The sequence below is a fragment of the Sorex araneus genome, chromosome 4 (assembly GCF_027595985.1).
Source record: "Sorex araneus isolate mSorAra2 chromosome 4, mSorAra2.pri, whole genome shotgun sequence".
NCBI classification, from domain to species: Eukaryota; Metazoa; Chordata; class Mammalia; order Eulipotyphla; family Soricidae; genus Sorex; species Sorex araneus.
Window position 1 is genome coordinate 190,460,113 of NC_073305.1, and position 15,206 is coordinate 190,475,318.

The 15,206-nt window shown below is 60.5% G+C and overlaps 1 protein-coding gene across 22 annotated transcripts in view; it reads left to right on the plus strand.

The window, feature by feature from the left end:
* The window catches only part of AFDN (afadin, adherens junction formation factor), a 99,676-nt gene extending 88,363 nt beyond the window's left edge, over positions 1-11,313 (plus strand). For 9 of the 22 annotated variants that reach the window (XM_055134142.1, XM_055134156.1, XM_055134148.1 and 6 more), the window contains 5 exons: positions 46-87; positions 3,008-3,142; positions 6,274-6,559; positions 9,145-9,229; positions 9,776-11,313. In XM_055134142.1, the coding sequence (XP_054990117.1) occupies positions 46-87; positions 3,008-3,142; positions 6,274-6,559; positions 9,145-9,229; positions 9,776-9,929 (702 nt within the window). In that variant the 3' untranslated portion in view covers positions 9,930-11,313. Of the gene's footprint in view, positions 1-45; positions 88-3,007; positions 5,835-6,273; positions 6,560-9,144; positions 9,230-9,775 lie in introns of those variants that run through there. The other 13 variants (XM_055134149.1, XM_055134154.1, XM_055134160.1 and 10 more) reach the window with 5 other exon arrangements.
* Positions 11,314-15,206: the final 3,893 nt, after the last annotated feature.

A 15,206-nucleotide genomic window follows, 5' to 3' on the forward strand; every position in this document is an offset into this window, starting at 1 on the left:
AAGCTAACTCTGTCTCACTCCCTTTTTCTTTTCCTCCTCCGGTAGCTGCAGCAGACTGCTATGCCAGCAATCTCTGTTCTAGATTTGGTATGTTCGTGTTTCCTTGCCTTTGGTCCTTCTGTCTTGCTGTTCTCTCTGTGCCGGTCTGTCCTTGGTGGCCGCCATCCCGGGCGCTGTCAGGCTGTGGGCCGTGATGAAAAGCATGCCTCAGTGTCTCTAGATTTAGTTCCTCTTTGCTTTTCTCCCTTCATTCTCAGTGTTACTGTTTGTTATGGTCTGACCTTTCTCCGTTCCAGTCATAAACCAAACCCACTCCTGTGTATTTTGACCTGTCCCAAACACGTGCAGAGGAGAGAGGTTTGGTGACGGGAGGCCAGTGTCACAGGAGAGACTCTCGATGCTGAAAAGGGCATTTCAGCCACAACGGCACCAGAATGGCCCGGGCTGTTCATCCCGCGCTTCCATTTTCCTTAGCAGTGTCCCCGCTGTGCCCCCTGACATTCACCCCCAGAGCCCACCCATCACAGCCACCCCAGCTCCAGCCCATGTGCTCACCCGAGGAGTCATTCTTGTGTTCTCTGGGAATGTGTCCCCAGCACTGCACCCGGGAGCTGCATGTGGCCCCCGGCAGCTCCCACAGCCCCCACGGCTGAGCCACCCTGGGACATTGAGGTCATAGGGCTTTTCTTTTGGGGACACATGGAGAGTCCGGAGTGCTGGGGAGACGGGTAGCTTTTGTGGTTTGGGGTATTGTTAGTCTTTCTGACTGTCCCCATTTTGTGGGGTGTCTCATGCGGAATCAGTCCTGACTCCCCAACCACCTGGCCAGCTGGTGCACCCCCTCCTGCCTGAGTCACTGCAGAGGGAGGGGTGCAAGTCGGACCGCACCCCAGTCCACTCTGGTGCCTCTGCTCTGCTGCCAGTGATGGGGGACTCAGCCTTACCGAGCCCCCAGTGTCGGAGGGAGCAGGGCTCCTTCCAGTTTGCCGGGCTCATGTTTCCAAGCTCCTGCAACAATGTGGGGAGGGACCCCAAGCCCTCAGGACATGCACATGCCACCCACACAGGTGCCCGGCCACAGCATGGGCGTTGGAGGGGGCTGGGGTGTGCCCACGGGCAGGCTTCCAGCCTGGTACCGCAGACCCGCCTTTGGGGAAATCGTCCACACCCGGGTGTGAGAGTTGGCAGAGCCTCTTTGCCCTAAGAGAGAAGAGTGGCAGCCCGGGGGCGAAGCATGGGCCGGCTCTCGAGTCCCCCGCTAGCCCCTCCCGGGGGGACGCCCTCTCCCTGCTGCTGGCAGTTCTCCCACGGCAGTGCCCCCTCCTGAGAGGCAGCCGTGAGCTCACCCCTCCAGCCCTGATCTTCTGCCCTTCGCTTCCAGTCGTTCTGTCTGACGTGGCCGGCACTGAGTGGAGCTGCTGTCTGGGGAAATGACAAGAAAGTCTTCCCTCTCGTAACTGTCTTTGTAGATAGAAAAAAAAATTGGGAGTGCCTGCAGTGGTGCTCAGGGAACACGTGAGCCACATCCATGGCACTGGGTACCCACCAGCATGTGCTCCCGTGCCTGACCTCTGACCCCAAGCTCCTGCTTTGTGTTTGTAAGAACAGAAGAGTTTGACTTTGAGATGAGAAGACTGTGTGGCTCATCAGCAGGAGCCTGGGGTCCAGCACTCTGCCCCTCTGCTGGGCCACGAGTGCTCAGCCAAAGCTGCCGGCGGGCAGTCAGCTCTGGGAAGGAGGGGATGCCGCCGGGCCGGGCTTCCTTCCCGGGAGAATGGTGGCTCTTGGGTGCTATCTTGAGGCTCTTTCACTGGGTCCCGTTTTTGTGGGAGTTGTACTGGTAACTGAGGTTCTCGATGACTGTCCCTCCATTGGGGACTCAGCCCATTGGACTTTGTGGGGTACACCTATCGCTGGACCCCCCCAGCCATCCCCTCGAAGGCTCCCAGGGCTGGAGGAGCATTTCTGGAGACAGTGAGCACTGCTGTGGACTCCTGGGGCATCCATACGCTGCAGACAAACAGCTCCTGGCTCAGGGGCTTCTTGACTCGCCAGCATAGGCAGCAGCGAGGGCAAAGTGCTCAGTTCCCAGAGCTGCAGAGAAAAGGACCAGACATGATGCAGGTGCAGTTGCAGTCTTCTGCTTGCTGTGAGCAAGGCCAGGGCACCAGCGCAGTGGCCTGAGAGCATGCCCCTGGGAGGGTGTCAGTGGGGTCTTGCCCTGGAGCTGGGGGCCTCCGCTGTCCCTCGTGGTCCCACGTCACTCCATGGCACGCAGTCACTGGGGCCTTCATCCGCACGAGCATGGCTGTGCCCCCGCTGGCCGTTCGTGTCCCCTCCTTCCTTGCTACCATCTCAGGCGTGGCGTCCACCGCCTGAAGTGAGAGGGTGGAGTGGAGGGGCCGGGGAGCTGATGCCGCCCGGGACAGGGCTGAGGCAGCGGCACGCATGTCCACCTGCTTTGCTTTCAAGACCGTGCGACCAGGCCATCCTGAGGCCTGGCAGTGTCTGCAGTGATGGTGCTGTGGGGAGGCAGGTGGCCGCAGAGCAGGAAGAAGGTCCCCGTCAAAGGCTGAGTCCAGTTTTGTGACTCCAGTTGGTGCTGCCTTGAGATGGAAAGGGTTTCTGTGTCATACCCGGGACAGGGTTCCAGAGAGCTCATGGGCTGAGGCCCTCACAGCAAGGGAGCACTCCCTGGCGGCTGCTGTCCTGTGTGTCCTGTCACTGACCAGAGCTGGCCAGTGCATCACTAGGGTTTTGGGACACCAGCCCCCTTGGGCCCTACTGGGGCAGCAGGGCAAAGCCCAGTGGCAGGGCCCAGCCTGGAGCAAGAACACTGGAGCCTGGGTGTGCGTGCTGTCCCACAGTGCCCTCACCATCTGCACTCAGTGTGTGTGTGTGCGTGTGTGTGTGTGTGTGTGTGTGTGTGTGTGTGCACGCGCGCGTGCGCTCACGCGCCTTGCACAGGCAGCTGGGCGGGCGGGAACCAAGGATTGTGCATTGTCAGTTGCAGGATGAGGAGCGGCGGCGGCAGCAACAGCTGGAGGAGATGCAGCAGCGGGAGGCGGACGACCGTGCGCGGCTGGACGAGGAGCGCCGCCAGCAGGAGGAGGAACGTGGCCGGCGTGACGCTGAGGAAAAGGTCCTGGTCCTCTGAGTGCCGCTCGCGTGCCACAGTTTAGCCCAGCCTTAACCGCCAGGGGCCTGGGCCCCGCTCCGTGCCTGCGACGTGGCGGGTGTAGACAGGGCCTGCTGGCCCCCGAGCTCTGGTGGCTGGACCCAACCTTCCCTGCTCTGCCTCCTGCCTCGCTGCTGCCGATGGGCCTGTGCACTCGGGCGGGTGGAGGCGCCAGGAGCCGGTGCGGTTAGTGGACCTGCAGCCCTGCGAGTACATTCGCCCCTGATGTGGCCCCGCTAGACGTCATCCGGGACACCTGAACTCAGTGCGAGCCCCTCTCTGAAGTCAGTTTCCCGGGTTGCTGTGGGCTTTTATTCAGGGACTCTTCCTGATCTCTAGGACAGCTGTCTTCCTCACTGCACGGGGAGATGGCCTCCGCATGGCTTCTCACCTGGTGCCCTCCCGCACGGGTGCGGCCACCCTCTGTCCCTTCCCTTCTGTGAAGGGGAAGTGCTCAGGCCTCCATGGCCGTCGGGGATGCGGGGCTGTGTGAACTGTCCTGTCCCCGTAGCCCAGCAGGTCCCAGTCGTGGCGCACCTCCTTGACCTCCCCCCGAGACCCTCGAGGGTGCTTTCTGTAGCAACACTACCTGTTAGATGCGGAGTGATGGAGAGTTAGGTGCATAGGGAAGATGGCACTCGTTTCCATGAAGGTGGAACGGCTCCTGTGAGGACACAGACCTGTTCTGAAACCAGCGAATTCCACGCACTCTAGACTGGCCCTTCTTCCCGTCTGTGTCTGTTATCTGTCATTTCTGAACAGCCTCTGCAGTGGCCTCCTGCTTGGCCCACGGAGGCGGGCCTAGGGCTGCTCTCCTGTGGGTGGGCTCTGGGGAGCAGCCGGGCCCACGTGTCCATGGGCCGAGCCACATCCTGGGACCTTGGCATGGCCGCCGGGACCACCTGAGCACAGCTGCTGGAGAAGGGAGCAGTGCTGGTGTGCCAGTCATGATGCTCTCCTGTGCCCGTGCCGGTGACGCTAGACTTGAGCGGCTGTCTCAAAAGGAGCCGAATAACTTTCTTGTTCATACGGCGTCCAGAGCAGATGGGTGTGATTGGCTGTAGAACTACAAGCCCTGAGTGTGTGGGGTGGGACCGTCTCTCGGCACATACTTGTGTATGCTCCTAGGGACACAGCGACAAGGGGTTTGATTCCCCATCTGGTCTCATGTGATAGTGTTTGCGTTCACCTACCTGCGTGGTCTGACTCCCGCCTGAGCCAGTGCAGGCTCCCTGCAGAACCCAAGGTGGGCAAGTCTTGTCCTCAGGCTGTCACTAGCGACAGAACACATCCAGGCGACCCAGGTGTGGGCAGGAGCAGGGCTGCCTTTCCTTCTCTGACTCTTCTCCTCTGGCCAGTGAAGCACTGGACATCACGTGCTCACCTGTGCCTATAGGAATGGAGGCAGAGTCGGGTGTGTATGTGTGGAGGGGTGGAGCAGAGTGGGAGTGTGTATGTGTGCAGGGGTGGAGCAGAGTGGGGGTGTGTATGTGTGTAGGGGTCAGCAGAGTGGGGGTATGTATGTGTGCAGGGGTGAGCAGAGTGCGGGTGTGTATGTGTGCAGGGGTGAGCAGAGTGGGGGTGTGTATGTGTGCAGGGGTGAGCAGAGTGGGGGTGTGTATGTGTGCAGGGGTGAGCAGAGTGGGGGTGTGTATGTGTGCAGGGATGAGCAGAGTGCGGGTGTGTATGTGTGCAGGGATGAGCAGAGTGGGGTGTGTATGTGTGCAGGGGTGAGCAGAGTGTGGGTGTGTATGTGTGCAGGGATGAGCAGAGTGGGGGTGTGTATGTGTGCAGGGATGAGCAGAGTGGGGGTGTGTATGTGTGCAGGGGTGAGCAGAGTGGGGGTGTGTATGTGTGCAGGGATGAGCAGAGTGGGGGTGTGTATGTGTGCAGGGATGAGCAGAGTGGGGGTGTGTATGTGTGCAGGGGTGAGCAGAGTGGGGTATGTATGTATGCAGGGGTGAGCAGAGTGGGGTGTGTATGTGTGCAGGGGTGAGCAGAGTGGGGGTGTGTATGTGTGCAGGGGTGGAGCAGGATGGGGGTATGTATGTTATGCAGGGGTGGAACAGAGTGGGGGTGTGTACATGTGCAGGGATGGAGCGAGTGGGAGTGTGTTTGCGTGTAGGGATGGAACGTGTAGTGGTGTGTGCCTGCAGGGATGGAGCAGAGTGGGGACGTACATGTGTGTAGGGATGGAGCACATATGTGTATGAGTGTGGTGCTGGAGCATAGTGTGATATGCACGTGAGGGATGGGTGTGATGGGTGTGTTGTGTCGAGTGTGCGTGTGTGTGCATGTGGGGGGGTGTTACAGTTGTGCAGATGTGGCCTAGAGGGAGTAGGGAGAAAGCACACGCAGACCCGGAAGCAGGACAAAAGCCCTTGGTCTGCAGCCCCTCTGCGAACTGACCCTGAGAAGGAGCCTCAATGCCCCGCCCTGCACCCGCTCCCAGCCTTCGGGGGCGTCCTGGCCGCTCTCTTGTCCTTTTTTTCCCCCTTCCTTTCCCTTTGTTCTGAAACTGTCTATATTTAACCCAACTGTGCTGTTTCCTTCTCGATGTTACGAGACTTGAACCTTGTTGCCTGTAGTTGTGCAGCTGTGTGTCGCAGACTTGTACAGTGAGTGTGCAAATACATCGGACTCTGCTGTCACTGTCCGCGCTGGTCTCTCCTTCTGCTGTGGGGGCCGCTGCAGCCGGCTGCTGGGGCAGGGCGGGCCAGGGCTGGGGAGGAGGAATGTGAAGAATGGGCGGCGGCTCTTCTCAGGGGAAGTGCTCGCCGCCTGCTCTTGGCTGCCTGCTCTCGGGCGCGGCCCCACGGCCAGCTCCGGATCGGCCCGCTGAGCAGCCGGGGTAGTGTTTGCTTGCCTTGTCTCACCCCCGCGCTGCCAGGTAAGTTAACAACCTCCCTGGCCAGACAGCGGGAGCAGCCGCGGGCTGTGCGTCTGGGGCTGGTGGGGCGAGGATGGCGGGGCCTTGCCATGCGTCTGTGAGATATGAAGGAAGCGCCTTCGACCCTGGGTGCTGGGGGGCCCTCTGAGGCCGCCGCCTTTCTCGCCTGACCTCTGACCTCTGCGCTTTTGTCTCCCGCCTGCAGAGGCGACAGGAAGAAGGGTATTACAGCCGCCTGGAAGCTGAGAGGCGACGACAGCATGAGGAGGCTGAGCGCCGGCTGCTGGAGGCTGAGGAGCCGGGTCTCTGCCGCCCTCCGCTCCCGAGGGGCTACGAGCCCACACCCCCAGGCCCCGCGGCCCACCCTCCTCCCCCGCCCCAGCGGGCCGCCTCCTACCTCCACACACAGGCCCTCTCCCCCGACTCTCTGTACACCGCCAAGTTCGTGGCTTACAACGAGGAGGAGGAGGAGGAGGACTGCGGTCTAGCAGGTCAGGATCAGTCCTCCCGCACGAGGAAGCCTCCTGGGCACCTTCCTCCTGCCGCCTTTAAGCCGCAGCCACGCCCGGCCTCCGATGGCATCTTTCTCTCCAAATCCTTCCAGCCCCCCTCGGCCAGTGCCAACAGTACTGCCCACAGAGCAGGCCAGCCCCCGCCCCCTCCACAAAAGCCCAGCTTCTACCAGCTCGGCCACTCCAGAGGTCGAGGTAACCGCACCCCGCACCCCTCCCCGCTGCCTGCTGATCCAATCACAGGCTCGTGAGGCCCCACCGTGATCCGCTCTCTGGGAACTGGGCCCTCGTCACTAGTTTTGGCGTGTGATTGCCTCTACCTACCTCTCAATCATGCTTCTCGGTGATGGAGGTGCCGATTGATTCTGTCCTTGCAAAATTTCCCTCTGCCAGCTGCCGGCCAGCACCCTCCTCAAGTACTGTTGGTCTGGGCCTCCCCTACCCCCCCGCCCCACCCCGTTCAGACCAGCGGGTGTTCGAGCCTGTCCAGAATGGCCCTGCTTACTAACAGCCTGTTGGCGTGCCAGTCCTTGATCCTAATCCGCATGGCCCTGGCACGCCGGTCTCTGCTGCAGACCATGATGGCACATGGGAGGTTCCTGCTGGCACAGTGCTCAGGGTGTGCTGCCTCCTGCCACTGCCTTCCCAGGCTCAGGAACCTGGCCAGTGTGAAGTGACCCCTTCTTTGTGCCGTAGAACCCACCAGTGCAGCCCAGTATTAGCGGCCTGGCATGGTAGGTCTCTATTCTGGGCCTCATTGTAGACTGCGGAGCCTGGCGCCCTGCTGCCTGTCCCACCTGCAGGCCTCGGGAGCAGAAGTGCCTGGCCCCACTTCCCTCCCAAGGTGGACGGGCAGTGGAGAAAGCCTTGTCGGGCTCAGTGTCGCCGTGAGCAACTCAAGGCTCTGCTCTGCACTGCCAGGGATGCGTGAGTCGCTGGACTCGCTTAGCTAGAGCATTTTGCTGAGTCTCTGTCCCCTATTAGGCCATCGTGGAGGTTCCATGTAAAATGCTTAGGTTGGCGCACCCTGAAACCTGTGACACCCCCCTGACCACCTACAGAGGCCAGGAGAGACAGTCAGGAGCCGTGAGCAGCCTCTCTGTCCCCCTCCCAAGCTCACGTCAGCTGCTTTGCTGAGTCCCTACACCGCTGCTCAAAGGGTGGCAAGGGAGTGTGGTGGCCTGGTCCTGCCTTGTAACCTTCAGCTTTCGGTCATCCTACTAACCCTGGTTCTGTCTCACCCGGAAGTACCGCAGAGGAGCTGGCCGACCCGCTTCTCCCTGCCCGTGCTTCTTGGACAACTCTTGCGTGAAGCTGGACTCTGTCCGCAGCTGAGTCCGCTTACTGACCTCGTGCCTCTCGGTGCTGGGCTGTCTCCTGCCGCAAGATTCCGGAAGAGTGTGCTTCTGGGGCTGCCCTTGCTTCTTCCACTGCGTGCCACAGACGGAGCCAGGGGTTCTCACCATAGCGTTCAAAACGCATCTTGGCTCTGGCACTTACTAAGGTGCCTCCACGGTGGTGCTGACGCATACGTTGGTAGTCGAAAGCCGTTGCTGTTCTGATTGACTCTCTGAACATTGCAGTTGGAGAACTTTTTGCCAGTGGAAGAAGCAAATATTCTTAATACAAAGTTCAAAAGATGCATACCTCTGTATAGCAAACTAAATTTAAAACATGGGAACTAAAATGTCAAGACTTGCGCAGTGCAGATAGCACTGTACAGGGCCACCCTGGAGGCCATGAGCCAGGACTGGAGTTGGGGCTCCTCTTGGAGTCTTGGCCCCGACGGGTGAGTCTGTGTGCTGGCATTCTTAGGTCCCCCTCACCCAGCACAGAAGTGGCTACCAGCAGGCCGAGGTTGGCCCAGAGTGTTACTCCACAAAGGCATGGTTCAGTTGTGTGCCACCTATTTGAAAGACCGTGTTGATGCTCGTAGTGTCAGGATTAGCAGCCTGCTGGACCCCTCACATAGACGCCGCGCTGTGGTGTGAGCTGACTGAGCAGGGTTCCTGAGTGGCATGCACGCACAGATGCCGTGGCTGTGGCCGTGCACCAGGACACACTTGACCGGGTCAGGGCGTCGAGGCCTCGCTGAGACTTAGTCCTCGGGCAGCGTCAGCTTCTGCTGGGATGCTCTCACACTTCTGTCTGCTTTGATTCTTCCCTTCCGCAGTCCTGGGTCGGTTTGGGAGCTGCTGCTGTCACTTCCTCAAGGCTGGGCCGGCTCTGAGGCAGGAGGCTGGGCTAGTTCACTAGTGCAGAGAGAGGAGTCTGAGCACGTGAGGACGTGCTGCTCTGGCCGCTTCTAGTCTTGAGGCCCTGGGGGAGGGCATGCTGGTGGGGGCACCGCCTGGCAGGCTCAGCGCTCCTGGTGAGTGCCTCTGAGGGCCCACTGAGCGTCTGAGCCTCTCGTCTGGCAGGGATGGGCTCGCACAGGCCCCCCAGGGTAGGTCCAGGTTAGTGGGCCAGCAGCCGCCTCCCGCCTCTGAGCTCCGGACTCAGGCTTCCCTGGGCCCCACGTCTTGCACCAGGACTTTAACTCTGTCCTTTTCTTTCTGCTGAAGGACCAAACTCTTACATGGGCTCCACAGGGGCCTTGCTCGGCGCCCATGAGGTGCATCGGGACCCCAGAGAGAAGCTGTGTAGAAGGTAGGTGCTGCCCTGCTGTTGCCCGAGTGGGCAGGGCTAAGCCACTCCAGTTCCCTGGCTGCGGGTGTGGTGGTGGGCATCGCGTCAGCATCCCGGGTTCTGTGTTGAGCAGACGTAACGCATGCGCTGCTGTTTCACCTCCACCTGAGACCCCAGGGACAGACCCAGCTGGGCACGGTGGTCTGTGGGCCTTTGTGTTTTCTCGCACGCCCTCCCCTGGGGTTGAGGTTGGCATGCATGGACCCAGCAGGGAGCTCCAAGTGGCTGAGGCCACTCTGATCCGTGCAGGGATCAGGGCTCATGGGACTGCGGCCCTTTCCGTGGCCCCTCACCCGACATGCGGTAGAGGACAGCTCAGTGGGGTCCGAGCAGTGCCTGTGACCGGAGGGCCCAGCTGGCGTGTTCGCTGGTCAGGGGAACACTTCCTGTCCCTACACCGGGCCTGGCGAGACTGAGCCTGCGCCTTGCTTCCCGGGAGCCTTCGGGTCTGCGGACAGTCCCTGCACTGTCCCTGAGGGACAATCCCCTCTGCTTTATCTTCTGCAGCCAAGAGACAGGTCCACCTGGAAGTCCTGGAGCACCTGAAAACTTGACATTCAAAGAGCGCCAGCGTCTCTTCTCACAAGGTCAGGACGTGTCGGATAAAGTGAAAGCGTCCCGGAAACTGACGGAACTGGAACAGGAGCTGAACACCAAGTGAGGGGCCAGGCAGCGCAGCCCCTCCAGCTCAGCTCTCAGCGCCGGCCCAGATCCCGAGCCCAGAAGCTTATTTTATTTTCCAAGAAATTATCATTTATACACTTCAGTACTGTCTAAATTCTTAACTGGCTCACGTGAAGAAAGCTTTTGTGTTAGTTTCTTTTTAGAGTCTTGAGTTCCCAGGGGACAAACGGGGGGCGGGGGGCGTTTGTGGGACGAGGGGCTGCTTCCCTCTCCGCACCTTCTCTCCTGTCGTACACTGGCTGGAGCTGACCCGGCGCACGTTTGCACTCAGGTCCTCCCTCTGGGAATGGCTGCAGGGTCACCCTCACAGGTACAGGCTCCCCGATCCACTCCAGGTGTGGGATTCTAAAGAATTCTCCAAGAGAAAACCTCGCAGATTTACCTTTAGGACATTTTACTGTTGTAAACTCCTGAGTGTTGTTAGATTAGTGACTTTCTCGTGGTCTTGAACATGGCAGTCCCACTAGAAAGTGAGCCGTAACGGGATTGGGAATCTGGCAAGGGAGTCTGGGGCTGGCTCTGACTAAGCCGTGTCTGTAGGCGGAGCCAATCACCTCGAAGGGTGGGGGCGCCCAGGTGCCCCCTGGGAGTGGCTGCGGCCCGGCTGTCACAGGGAAACGCGTGTGGCCGTTCCAGCCAGTCTTTCACCTTCTCATAGAGCTATTTAATTTTCTTTTGTTGATTATTAGTTACCACTGTTGTTTCTTCAGCTATGAATTTGTGACTGATGTTGGGGAGACGGACCTCACTGTGTGTTAGATTGTGTGATGTTACAATGGTAAGTCACTTTGTGATTATGAGCAGATTTCCTGTTTGACAAAGCCCTGCTGGGGTTGAGGTGGTTTTTTTTTTACCGTACTGTTCTCTGCCCCGGGTGTCTGTTCGGAAAACGTGCACACTTTCAAATGGAAGCACCTGCCTTAGAATCACTTTAATAGAGTTGTATGATAAATCATTAAAACTGCGAGTGTACATATTTTGTCTGTCGGGTTCTTATTTGAAAGTGTGCTTTGACCCTTGCCTCGTGTTGTGAGAGGCCGTGTGCTAGGACTGCCTGCTTTTCCAGGGGTGCTCAGGGAAGCAGGCTGTACCCAGCACTTGAGGACACAGCAGCCTCTTGGGGACTGTGTCCACTCTCTACAGAAACTACTGTTACATCCCCAGAGAACACGCACACTGGGCGGTGTCCGTGGGCAGGGGTGGGGCTGAGAATGCCGTGCGGGCAGGCCGTGCGGGATGACTTGACTGTGAGCGAGCGAGCTTTGTGGAACTGCGTTCCTATGGAAAAACACCAAACTGCTGTCTTGTCCATTTCTACTGTATTTGGCGACCTATTTTTAATAAACTTTATATGTACTTCAGTGTCTCAGCAGTTCCTTCAGGGTGTGGCTGCTGGTCTGGCACAGCCACACCCGCTGCTCGTGGTCCCCTCCTCCAACTGCTGCAGTGCAGACACAGGTGAGGCAGCCAGGTGGGGGTGCCTCTGGCGGGGGACTGGAGGACACGAGTGTCCTGGGCGTCAAGGCAGCTGCCCAAGCAAGTTCCTCCCGGCCCCGGCAGGCTTCTTTCACGGGCCACCTCCCTCGGTCTGCTGCTTCCAAAGCTTGTGTTTCACTCCAGCCTGGACCTAAATCAGTGAAATCAGATCTGCTTGGAATTTAAAAATACAGACACGCGCAGACCCAGTAAAGTGAGAGCCGGAGCACGGGGTGAGCTCAGCGGAGGGAGCGGTGACCCCTGAGCAGGTTCCTGCCTCCTAGTAACCAGGGACAGTCGAAAGCAGCAGCCGTGGGAGACTAGAGCCCCTGGTGGTGCCCTGTGCAGTGCCACGAGCACAGTACTGCCCTGGGCATTGCCCCCGTGGCACTGGTGGGCATCTGTCAGAATCGGAGCCTTCCCTGACCCACTCAGCCCCATTCGTGCTCCCGGCCCGCTTCCGCAGTCCCTTTAGCCTGCACACCCGCATGCTCAGCCCTGCCCAAGCCCTCTGGCCCTCTGGTCGGCCCCTTGCCCTCACCCTCCTGCCCGGGCAAGTGCAGAGTGGCCTGCTTTCCCCGGCGGCCTTGGGCCAGGATTCCTGTGACCTCCCTCCACCTGGCCCTGGCCCCAGGGTAGCCCATGCACTTTGGGGCCACACTCTCCACCCATGAGATTCACACCCTCCGTGTAGGGCAGGATAGGGTTGTGGAGGGGGTTGGGATTGAGACGGGGGTGAGGGAGAAGAGCTGGTGGGAGCAGGGGTGAGGGATGGGATTTGGGATGGGAGTAGGGGCGAGGGAGGGGATTTGGGCATGTCTGGTGCATCACATGGCTGAGCGAACACTAAACAGCTGGGCAGAAGGTCCACAGGGACCAAGAGGGGCCAGGGGAGGTGAGGGCTGCAGGGCCTAGCGTCCCCCCCCAAGCAGGATTTCACAGGGGAGCCCCATGCCTTGGCCCTGGGAGTGTGGGAGCAGGCCCCAGGCCCCTGGCCTCGGCACCCCAGCCTCACTGGGCACTTGCCCCAGAAGCAGACGCTCGGGTGTGCTGCTCAGTCTCATGGAGGGGCGAGCACCCCTGGAGGGTGTGGGCACTTGAGTGGGTAGACACAGGGGCCCAGGCCACCGGAGCCCACTGAAACGGGAAGGCGCCAAGCCAGCCCCTCAATACCGGAGACCCCGTAGGTGTGAGAGACTGGGGCGTCTGTGGGCGAGGGGGAGGTGATAGGGTGGGGAGGGGTCTGGGAACACGACTCAGGCCCAGCTCAAGCCTCACCCCTTCATACTCGTCCAGAACACAGGCCCCATAGCCTGTAGCAGGCGCCGCTGCTGCGAGGCTGAACAGCATCCCCTGCCCCCATCCCAGCAGAGCCCTCCCTCTGCCGGAAAGTGCTCTAAGAATGTTCTGGAAAGAAAGAAGCCCACGTGCATATGGAGAGCAGACCAAAGTGGTCCATGTGGTTCTGGGAAGTGCCCAGAAGGCTGCTGGGGGCACAGGCACTAGGCCTGTTTGAGAACAGGATTCTGGAGTGGAGGGTGGTCACACACTGCCAGAGGGAAGGGGCGTGACCCCCCGGCAACCCGTGGGCTCATACAGTGCATGTGTGCAAAACTGTGTGTGTGTGTCGGGCGGGGGGGTGCCTGTCCATGTGCAGGGCCCTTATAATCACCATTATGTGTGAAAGATGTGTGCATTTGCACATACATGGCAGGGTGTCGTGTTTACACACTCTGCATGTCTGTTTGCTACCCATAGTGATCCAGAACGTTCTGCAGCTTGGATCAGGCAGCTGAATATGTGCTGCACTGTGTGTGTGCATGTGCATGTGTGTGTGTGTGTGTGTGTGTGTGTGTGTGAACCCTCTGGGCTGGCAGCCTGGATTAGCTCCGCCCTTTAGGGGAGTTGGGCAGCCCTGGCATTTGCAGGTTATGTTTTATCAGCATGCAAAGGGCTCCGTCCTTTTATTTGCTCCCTAGTGTCTCCTACCCCTGACTGTGCACACCGCTTTGGTTTTACAGGGGGAGGAAGCCCCAGCCCTGGGGGGTCTTGGGCCAGGGCAATGAGGGGCAGGTTGCCAGCGCCCATCTCTGCCCCACAGCCCCTCCGCCACCCAGGCAGGCTTTGGGTGGAGTGGGGCACCAAGTGCTGGGACGGCTCCAAACACCCCACGAGGCCCAAATAGGCACCAGTCTCATGGGACGGGGCGTCTGAACTCAATCTGGAGTGCTGAGAGCAGGCCCGCACCCCGCTCCTGAAGGCCCGCACATACACGGAGGTGCTCGCTGGTTCAGGACAGTGGGGGCTGAGGCCTGGGGTGGGAGGTGAGCCTCGCCCGTGGGAGAACCGTGCAGGAAGGGCAGGATGGCACTGACTCCGCTCCGCGGGACCTGGACCTTTATCGGCTGAGAGTGTGCGCTGAGCTCAGAGCCGAATCACTTCGCCGGCCAGTCCCACCCGGGGGCCGGTGGTGAGCCAAGTGTCGTCAGAGGCAAAGGCCCAGACAGAAGGAACAGCTCCACATGGCTCAGTGCACGCATGGCCCACGAGGGTGCTGAGCCCCGCTTCCTGCTCTGCCTGCTCCTGAGCCCAGAGCCGGGAGCCACCAGTGTGACCCTGAAACCAAGGAAGTTGCAAGCGTGCCCCCCGGCACCAGTTATTCGAGTGACAAGGTGGTGGGTGGGGTTGGGGGTCCTGGGGGTCCCGTGAGGGCATGTCCCACACACCAGCACCCTGATGGCGGCCTCCCGCCCCCTTCCCGAACAATTTAAAGGAAGAACAATTTAAAGGAAGGCTCAGAATGGGTCCCTCAGAGGGCATGCGGGGTGAGGGTGGTCCCTGCTTCCCCAGGGCTGCTCTTACCTGTGACCCTTACAGTAATCAACTGATCAAGTTCACAAGCTGGTCCCCACCGAGGCCTGTATGGCTGACACCCCACCTGGGGTGGGGGCGGGGCTGCAGGGGGCGACCCCCTCTGCAGGCAGCTAGCTCCTCACGCCCTTGCAGAGGGTGCTTTCCTGGCCACACCCCTAAAGCAGAGCCAGAGTCTGAGGCCGGCCCCAACAGCCCCGCCTGTCCAGGCTCTTCCCAGACACTCCCTTGCTCACGGCCCGGGGCCAGTGTCCCTCCACAGAGCTGGGGAACACCCAGGGGACAGCACAAACTCCAGCCAGCAGCACCAGGTGGGTGTGTAACGGGATGTGCCTGTCTGCGCTCCAACGGCGCCCACCCACACCCCGCCCCGTCCCAAAAGCCCTGCCCCATAAGCCCTGGCCTTAGCCCACACTCCCCTGGGGACCCCGCCCCAGACTCAGCCATGCCGCTGCCCACACAACCCTGCTGTGCCCCTGCCCCATAGCCCCACCCCACTCCAGTAGACCTCCTCATTCCGGCCTTACAGCCACGCCCCTGCCACACTGTCCCCACCCTGACGCTGAGCCAGTGCCCCACACCCCGCCCACCCTGCCTGATAGCCACGCCCCACAGTGCCCCGCCCAGCCTGCCTGATAGCCACGCCCCCACACGTGCACCGCCCGGCCTGCCTGCTAGCCACGCCCCCACATGCACGCCCCGCCCACCCCTGCACCTGCAGGGGCTCCGGGCCTGCTTCTTGGCCTTCCTGGAAGGTGCTTCTGGAAGGATGTTTCCTTTAGCTGGAGGCTGGTACTTGACGCGCCAGCTCAGCGGACCCAGCCTGAGAAACTGGGGGCTGTGTGGAGAGGGGGTTCTGCCTCCAGGTGCTTGTGGCTGCCGACCCCCACCGGCCTGCTCCTGATTC